Source organism: Coloeus monedula (genome assembly GCF_965178545.1).
Source record: "Coloeus monedula genome assembly, chromosome: 2".
NCBI lineage: Eukaryota > Metazoa > Chordata > Aves > Passeriformes > Corvidae > Coloeus > Coloeus monedula.
The window spans coordinates 99,776,962-99,786,624 of NC_138782.1; the positions used below are offsets into that span (position 1 = coordinate 99,776,962).

General features: G+C 44.2%; 1 protein-coding gene across 1 annotated transcript; it reads right to left on the minus strand.

Moving 5' to 3' along the window:
- Positions 1–1,269: 1,269 nt before the first annotated feature.
- FAM110C (family with sequence similarity 110 member C) lies at positions 1,270–2,364 on the minus strand (the record flags this gene model as incomplete). Its single annotated transcript, XM_082302456.1, has 1 exon — positions 1,270–2,364. The coding sequence occupies one exon, from the start codon at positions 2,362–2,364 to the stop codon at positions 1,270–1,272; it is 1,095 nt and encodes a 364-aa protein (XP_082158582.1).
- Between the last annotated feature and the right edge of the window lie 7,299 nt (positions 2,365–9,663).

Here is a 9,663-nt window from a genome sequence, read left to right on the forward strand (position 1 = left end):
TTTGCCTTATATGGATTAAAGGAATTTAGAGTGACAGCCTCACATACACATAGGAATGAGGCTCAAGGACTACAATTCTCCACATTCATAAGGCCCACATGCTCTATCAACAGCTGTATCTACACCAAATGATGTTCTTCTCATGCACCAATTACGAACTGTCAGAAAATATACATGTAATCCTTCATATCAAGACCTACTCATGCAATTTTTAAATACCTCACTGTAAGCTGTGGTAGTTATCCTAGGGGCTTTACACACTGGAAGGAGAAAAGCTGTTATCTCATAGATTATCAATACCACAGGCTCCGTGAACATAGTTCTTTTTCAGGAGATCATATGCAAAATAAACACTGCTTTTATTAAACCCAGAACATCAGCTTTTACCAGAGCTAAATTTGTTCTGCTTCTGTCTGTGAAGTAACTGATTTCTACATCTAGATCCACACTTTTGTGTTAATTATCTTTATCTTCAAACAGTGAAGTACCCCTCTGACCCAGGCAAACCACACAACCCATTCCCATCACCAAACCACACAGCAAAACCCACTGCAGAGGAAAACCCAGTCGGTGAAATGCTATGAGGTCACTTGGAACAAACTTTTATGGTCCCAACAGAAAGCCGTGGAGGAAATAAGATTGCTAGCAGGGGCACTGACTCAGTTTTGCCTTCCTGATGCTTGGGGGTGCCTATGTGTAAGGGCAAGGAGAGAGAGTGAAGGAAAGTAAAGAGGGGAAAACTGCAGCAGGGTAGTATAAATACATTACACTCCTGATGAGTAATAATTTCAGCAGTACAGTATAAATACAGTGTACTCCTAATTATAGTAGTCTGTTCAGCCTGTTATCCAAATAACTGTAACTAAGGGTTGAATACTTTTCTAAGGTTTTTTTCTAGCATTTAAGATAGCAGAAATCAGAGGAAATAAGCTATTTGCAAAGCAGAAATCTGCGAAGTGCAGGCATCCTTCACAGACACTGACTCTTTAATTTCCTGTGGGGGGTCTGATCTAAACCTGGCAAGCTGCAAGCATTTACTTGTTTGCATTTTGGTTTTTTTAATAACACAGATTTCTGCTTTGCAAAAAAGCCTCTCTTGGAACATGTGGTTAACAAAATACATTTTCCTCCAGCCCTTCCTGAAAAGACAAATACAAATCATGGGAAGTCAACTGCTCTTTAAAAAGGAAAGAGAAACACAAATTGCCAGGGCGAGGCTTTGCACACACCTTGAGTTCATCAGGCTCCAACCCATGCTGAATGAAGCCATCATGCCAGTTCCTGGATCACCTTGTTAGTCTCCTTGGCTTTCTTACACGTGTACAACCATTTGATTATCCGAGCGTTGCGCTCAATCACGGAGGTGCTGCTGGGGACCTGCTCTGTGAGTTCGTCCTCCAGCAGCCCCTCATCCCCGCTGTGCCTCGTGAACTCACTCTCGGATGTTGCCACGCTGATGCTGCGGATCTTGAAGGAGACATTGTCAGACACCACGGAGAAGTTCTCTCTCCCAAGATCCTCAATGACCTCCTGCTCCAGGCCACAGTACTTGAAAAATGTTTCAAACTCAGCAAAAGACTTGGAGTAGCGAGAGCTGATGTCCGACTGGGAGCGATGGAGACCTCTCCTCTTCACCTCCTTGACCTCTGCAGGAGGTGTACTCAGTTTTGAGGGTCTCTCATGTTCCTTTGTAGATATCCCTGCCCCTTCAGTGCTCACAGGGACAGTCTGCACCGCTCCATGATGGCTTGGCTCATGGTCACCATCCTTTGCTGAAAGAGGCTCGCTGCTCTCGCTGGCTGCAATGTCCTCCATGACTCTGGGCAACTCAGGGGACGCCAACTGCTTCTCCTTTATGGACCCGTGGAATATCCTCCTCACCAAGTTCCCCCGTGAGCTGTCCTGGCTTTGACCTCTCCCAAGCTCACATTTCTGACGGTAGATCACTAGGGAATCAGGCCGCATCTGCCTCTTGGTGCTGCGCCTGGCGATGGGGGCACCGTGCTGCAGGGGGGCTCGGCAGGAGTTCACCGCCTTGCCCAGCTCCAGGGGCTTCGCGCCCGTCCCTCTGCCCAGGTCCCTGCTCGCTGCTTTGCTCTCCACGGAACAGGTCTCGCTGCTGCTCTCCGAGGCTGAGCTGAGCGCGATGACGGGATCCTGCCTGGTGCTGATGACCTGCTGGCTCTTTACGTACTTGGCCTTATCGGCGGCCAGTCTCTCCACGGCACTTTTCCTGCCCGGCTTGCCGGCCTCCAGCTGCTTGCGGAGGTACTCGGGCCCCTTGTTGAGGAGCCGCAGGGGGAGGGAGGAGTGGAGGTCGGAGATGGCGTGCATTCCCACGGCCCGGGAGAGTTCAGCTGGCATAGCAGTTTCAGGGACGCGGATCCAGCTTCCAGTCCCGGGAGGGAAGTGAGATAAGAAAAGAAATAGAGGGAAGAAAGGAAAATCGCGGTGCAGGACGGCCCGGACGCGCAGGCGGCAGCGCGCTCCGCGGGCCGCGCTCCCCGCACCGTCGGGGCGCCGCGCGTCCCGCCCGCCCGCCGGCTGGCACAGCCAATCCCGGCCGGCAGGAAGGGAGGGAAGCAGGCAGGAGCCGCCCTGGGGGGGGCAGCGGCCCGGCCCCTGCCACCGCCCGCGGGACTGGGGCGGCCGGGGCTCGGGCGGCACGGCGCTGCGAGGGCGCGGGGCGCCTGCGAGGGCGCCGGGGCACTCGGAAGGTTTGCTCCCCTCGGGAACAGCCTCTCCCGGGCCGCCCCTTGGGTACGGGACGCTGCTTCAGGGCCTGACCCAGCGCATCTCCCCCTTCGGGGGGCACCACCTTGCCCCGCTCCTCTCGCGGCCCTTCTCGGTGCGTTCCCCTCCGCGGGTTTCACTGCCCGGCCGTGCCGGGCGCTGCGCTCCAACGGGAAACCTTGGAATGATCGGGAAAGGACGAGACTCGGGCTCCCAGCGCACAGCGGCGGAGCAGGGTCCGGGCACGCCGGGCGGGCAGCACAGCTGTGCCCCAGCTGTGCCCCCAGCTGTGCCCCCAGCTGGGCTGGCGGCATCCTGCCCTTCCCGGGGCAGCGGCGGCAGCAGGGACACGTTTGTCTCTTGGCTCACAGCTGTGCTGCATCTGTGCACCTGTAAAGTGAAAAGTGCAGTGGAATGGCATTAGTCTGAACTGCGTGTTGCAGATCTTTGCCCTTCAGAAACGTAGGGCAGAATTCCCGTCTGGGCTGGCAATTCTGAACAGGCAGGACAGAGCCATCGGCTGTAATGTAAACTCCTGAAAATTAGACTTGTGAGTTACAGGTAATCACCTGGGGCAGTCCAACTTTAACTCGTGATCTCATGTGAGAGCCACTGAGGTCAATAATAACTGAATTATAGATAACTTTTAACAGTTTATATCTGCAAGTTCTTTCATGCATACTTTTTATTGGTTTGGTTTGGTTTTAGTTTGTCTGTTACTTCTGGGGGAATACTAGAGTGCTTTTGTGGGGATTGGTTCATACTTCATCTATACAATTGCTATATTGTAGCTAACAAGTTTAGAAAGGAAGAGCTGAGTCTCTATGTCCTCATTATGAAGTTTCAGGGTACCCCACTTTGCTACCAGCAAGGTTCTCTCTGTGATGAGAAAGGTTACAAGCAACCCTGGAGTCAGAGTTTGGGCTAGCTCTTCAGTGAAGACCTTAGGAAACATACAAAACAGAAATATTCTCTTGCCGACATGGTTCTATTGCTGGTTTTCCCCTTAATTTTACATCATCTTCGTTTCTAGATATGTAGGTCTGAACTCCAGAAGCCCCATAACATATGACTGCCCGTTCACAGCCAGGATCCAAGATATGATGCTTGCCTGAATTGGGACTGAAACCTGTGCTATACTTTGAGATCACTTAGAGGGAAATTCTTATTGATATGTAGAATGGGCGCAGGTTTTTGAGAAATAATTTTTTTTTGCAGGTGTACAAGCAGAGCTGGTTCACATAACAACTTACCTAAAAATCAATATTCTTGAAAACTGACAGACAGTAATAAAAGTTTAAGCACAGTTAATTACGAGGGAACACTTTCCTGATAAAGCAATTCATACACAGATCTGTAAGAGTGTAGTTAATATCATTACATATTTAAATGCTCCATGGGATGCTGGTCATATAGAGAAGGCTGATGTCTTCTGACAGTGAATCTGAGCAATAAGTTGATAGACGTAATGAACTTAGTAATGAGATACTATGAGATACTAAGGTTTCATTGCCATATTGACAAATCTGCCTTAATTTTTTCTTTCCACATTTTCCTTGGAGTTCTATGGCACTGCAAAATGTAATAACACATATTCACATTTCTCCGTGCATTTTAGTTTGTGTTTGTTCCAAATGCTAGTGTCTTGTAGAAGCTTTAAGAACTTACAAAAAAAAAAAAAAAGTCATTTGTTTGCATTCATTTGAAGTAATGAGGAAAATGAACACACGAGTATCGGTAAGAGTGGTCTTACTAAACAACTACAATTTCTTTATCAAAGTTGTTTATTCACTCCTTGCAATATTACATAGTTTTCTTCAGTGGAAAATAGCTTTGTGTTTAGAGTTGATATACAAAACCAATTTAAAACATTGGTTTTGATAAAAAAATATTTAAAACATTAAAAATATTGAGACATTTTCCTGTCTCTTAAAATGTCCTTGATTTTAAATGCATGCCTGAATGACAAACCTGGACACTTTTGATGGAATATTTTCATTTTTCAGTCAGTTTCATCCTCATCTCACTGACAAAGGAAGATGTGAGTTCTGATTTTCCACAAAGTGCATGTCACAAGAAATTTCTCATGAAAAATTGCAACAGCAATTTCCAGCTGACTTTCCAGATATGTGAGATACTTTTCCTTGAGAATCTTGGATGACCACAACAACATTTAAGGGAAAGAAGAGTCTTCCCAGGGTCAGAAATCATTGCGAGCAACAAATTTTTATAACCCTGTCTCCCTTTAGTAAGGTATATCAATATAACAACTGCAAAGTTATGTGATATTTTAAATATATTTAGGTCACATATTTTAAAACCCAAATGCATTTCCATTTAAAATATGATTCTATGATTTGAAATAGTTATATTTCTTGGAATTAGCTCTTATATTTAAGGATACACTCTTACAGTAGTCAAAGAAGAGGGAGTCATTGCATTTTTTCTTTCTGGAAAGCAGAGAGAAAGATAGTATATTATGAGAGCCCCAAGCAAACCACCTTTGCCCCTGTCCCAGAACAGGCTTGCAGATAATAACATGGAAATAAAAACGGGTGCAGCAGCACCCATCCCTCAGCCTGTCAGCTGCCATCAGTCTCCCTCTGGCATCAATACATTAAACAAAGGTAGGAGAGGCAAGTCCTGCACACACTAAGCCTGAGCTGAACACAAAGAGTGTTCCCACAGAAGGGGAGTTCTACAAAACACCTTTGAGTCAGCTGGCATTTAAAGGTATCACAAAACACAAAGCATTGAATTTTATGTGGGGTAAGAAAAACCACTTCTCACTCTGTTTTTATTAATAAGACGTGTTTTCGGAGCACAGCTAGAGTCTGAGCCAGAGGAAAGCCAGAAACGGAACTTGTACAATGGTACTGCAAGCAAACAGTGCAATGTGTGCAAAGCTTGGGTCATTGCCCCCACCCCATTGCCAGTGTCAGTGACACTGATTTATAGTGGTCAAAGGGCAAAAAGGAAGTGGTGGCAGTGGGAGGTAAAGGCAAGGAGGAAAGAGAAGGGGGAGCTCAAGCCCTAACAGAAGCAGGATGCTCACATTTTGGAGACCACAAGAAGAACTGTGTCCCATGACTGCGGTTTCTCACCCCAGCAGCTCTCAGTGCGGGGTGCAGGTGTTAGAGCCCACATCAGGGGTTGGTTCACTTCCACTGTGACATTGAGTGGTGCCACTGAGTGTCCTGTTTGCTGCATTAGGGGGATATAAAACAGCCACAACACAGAAATGAACAGTTTCCAAACAGCTGTCGCCAGTGGGGAAATTTTAGGCCTTTCAACATGAATCAGTGACAGCCCCAATTCTCTCAGATTCACACAACAGAAGATATAGGCATGCCTGTACATCTTCAGGCAGAATTTTAAGACTCTGGACTTAAGCACTGTATGGCAGAGGCAGACCCACATCACTTGTATGTCTTCTTTTAGCCTCTCCCACCACCGCCAGATTGCTTAGCAGCCTCTTCCACCCTTGTAATTTTGGGTTGTTTACTTCATTAAACAGCTTGGCATCTTAATCAGAAAACATCTCCTAAAATCAATCCAGCTTGTTCACAATTGTCATTAGTGGGCTTCATTTTTTATTAGAATTTTGGAAAGCCCAGGTGTACCACTTTCCAGGTTGAACAACCATCATGGATCTCAATGGGACTGTATAATTTACATCACAGTGATTCATGGCAACATGTGGGGAGCCTTATTAGAACAAAGAGCAGAAGAAAAGAGATGGAATATCACAGTGAAAGCAAGAGATGAAAGGGAGAACAAATGCAACATACATTACACCAGGCAGTGAATGGAAAAGGTGAATGGGAATGGGAAAGGTGCAAGGCATAGCATGCTTCTTTCCCTTTTTATGCCTTCTTGTCCCTACAGTACATCTGAGCTGACACTAATTCCTGTTTTCATACACCTCTTACATGCCTAAGATGTAAAAATAAAAATATCCAACACAGGTTTGGTACCTAACATATTTAAGAGTGTGTTAGAGTATTGAGATTGAATATCTTGATTTGAAAAGACCAATATGTTTATCATGCTGTCTGATCAAATTCACTGAGTAATTTGGAAAGGAGGGGAAGAGCCAGAGTTTTCACAATAAAATACAGCTATGACGCTGCAAAGGAAATAAGTAAGTTAACTCCCAGAATAACTATGTTTGATTCCGAAAGGAATTCCTTGAATTTTGAATTGAGATACTTTATAAATGAATGCGTATTACGTGTGTTAAAATAAACTTCGCACTCAGTAAAAGGTTCTTACTGTTGCTTCTGTCATGTATGTGTTGGATAAATGTTCCCACAGTGTTCCCGATAGGCACAGTCATAGCTTGCAGTTGTAAAACTGCCTCTCAGTGGTTGCAACACCCTTTACCTACCAACCAAACTCATACACAGTCACTTCACCCAACACAGGGAGGGGTCAGGGCACTGCTTAAATACTTTATGAATTTTATAGGCAGCATTGCTGCAATCATCAGCATATTTATCCACACAGTTATCCTCTGTAAAGGTCCTGCTAGCCTAGTCTCATGTATAGTTAGCTTTGGTCATAGAAAAGCCCTTTCACTTAATCTAAATTTAAAACCCATAAAAGGTTTAAAGCCATCCCTGTTGTTTTAGGGAACATCCAGCATCTGTGTGTCACCTCTCTGCTGTCTGCTTGCCTGGCAGATGCCTAAAACACTCAGTGCATTTGCTATTGCTGTGCCAAGACAGTACATGTCTGTCCATGGGCCTAAGCAGGTGAGAGCTACAGTGCACGCTTACGTCCTGTGAATTCCGCTGTGTATCCACACACAGGCAGATGAGGAAGCATAGGAAAGGTCACTGATTATTGAACTTTTGACAGAGAATTTCCTGTCATCTGTTATATATAGTTTATATCATGGTAGTTGGGGTACTCACCTGGCAAGTGTGAGAGACAATCTTCCCCTCCCAGATTCGGAGCAAACTTTCAAAACTGGGTTTCTTGCTTCCCAACACAGTAGTTAGAATGTGGGTCTATAGTTCATTGCCACTCAGATTCTGTTGCTGAAAACATTAGTATTTTCTTTGTCTAATTAAAAATTTACTGAAGGTGATGGACAGAAGATATTAATTCTATAACCTAGTGTGCATGCACCTAGAAAGTGCATGGATTTTTAGTTACTCTTGCAAAGTGGAAGGATTTACACAGGGAAGGTTGAAAAAGTCTCACCTTGAATGCTGATTAAGGTGTTCAGTGGATATGTGTATTCAAATCACAAAATGGTATCTAAAAACTTCATCTGTTCTACCATACTTGCTGATATGCTGTTAGAAGCTCTCCCAGTCTCATTTCCAGTGATACAGACTTAAGTTTAGAAACCAAGTAACAGGATAATATTCATATTTGAAAATCCCAGTGGTGTGTAGGAGCTAAACAACACTCAGAGCAGTCTTCAGACTTTTGAATGTCCTACCAGCTTATGCAGGTGTTGCCCCACTCAGACACGGACTGTTGGAAATCCCATTCCCTACTGGTCTTATCCATTTTCTGTAGAGTATATTAAATGTTTTATAACAAGTGGTGAGTCACTGAACACAAAATGTTTTATTAAGGCAGGGATTTTGACACGTTTTCCTTGAGAGAATGCCCATCATAGATCTCCTTTTAAATGTAACTGAATAAATTTGTCCAATACTATGATGGACACAGCTCCTAATATTTAAAGAAACCGATCTGTCAAACACCAAAACACTGGAAATATCACCTAAGGAGCACAGCATCAGAACTTGAAATGCACAGATATGTATAACATGTGAAGCCTATCATCTTCTGTCTAAGGTTTTAATAGCAAATTGGATGAGATCATGATGTTTCTTTCCCAAGGATTTCTTGTAGTATCACTGAAGATACAGCTAGCAGTCATTCAATCTTTCTTATCATGTGGTTGCAAATTTAAGTCTCTGTCCTTATGAAATCTGTGGAGAACTGACCAGTGTTTTATCTGTACTTCCTAAGTGTTAATTTGGGGCCAGAAGAACTCTTGCATACTCTCTCTAGCAGAGTCATTGGCAAATGAAGTCTGCATGTTACCTTTCCTCAGAAGGAGCCAGTGCTTTCCATTGCTGAGATACCTTGTGGTTGCCTATGATTTTTCAGAGCTTAGAATCTTTCCCGGGTCCCTAAGAATGTGGGTTTGCAGTCAGTTCTTGATGGACATGTGGTTATTAAAGGAGACTCTTGGAGTACAGGCTGTCTAAGGACTCCAAAGGGTGATTTTTTTTTTTACTGTTTAGGTACAAGAAATATGCAAATATGGTAAAACTGATAAATGTGCTTGTATGTATTAATGCAGCTTTTTTGCTTCCCCCTTCTAAGTATTTTCAGCTCTCCTTCAGTTTGCTAATGCAAACTGAGCTCCTTTCAGAGTTTAGATGGGCAAATGAACTAATTTATCAAGACAGTTGCCCTGCCAAGGACAAACGTTTACATTTAATAATCATCAGTCACTATACCTCTGAAGGTGTGGTGGTTTGTCCTGTCACTTTCTAAAGGACTCTTGTACAGTTCAGACATAAAAGGCAAATATCTTCCAAGCTTAAAAGGGAGCCTGCACCCTGTCCTGACTGTATGTACAGAGGAGATAGATAGGCTGTGTCTCCTTAGCCTGGCTTTGGGAATCAGCACAGGCTATTGGCTATTCCCAACTATCTTATTTGGCTAACAAGTGAGTTAAATAGTGTAGATGTTGTCAAATCACATCTGGTTTAGTCTTGAGACCAGAGAATAAATATGAGCCATAGATGCAATTCTGAATCCTGACTATGAATTTAATTAATTGTCTGTTTGACCTTCTCTAGATATTCACCATGACATCCAGCAGTTCTATGTATGGGTTCATTCTGAGTTGAACTGAGTCTATTCAATAATTTTCAGCTTTGCTTTAGGGAG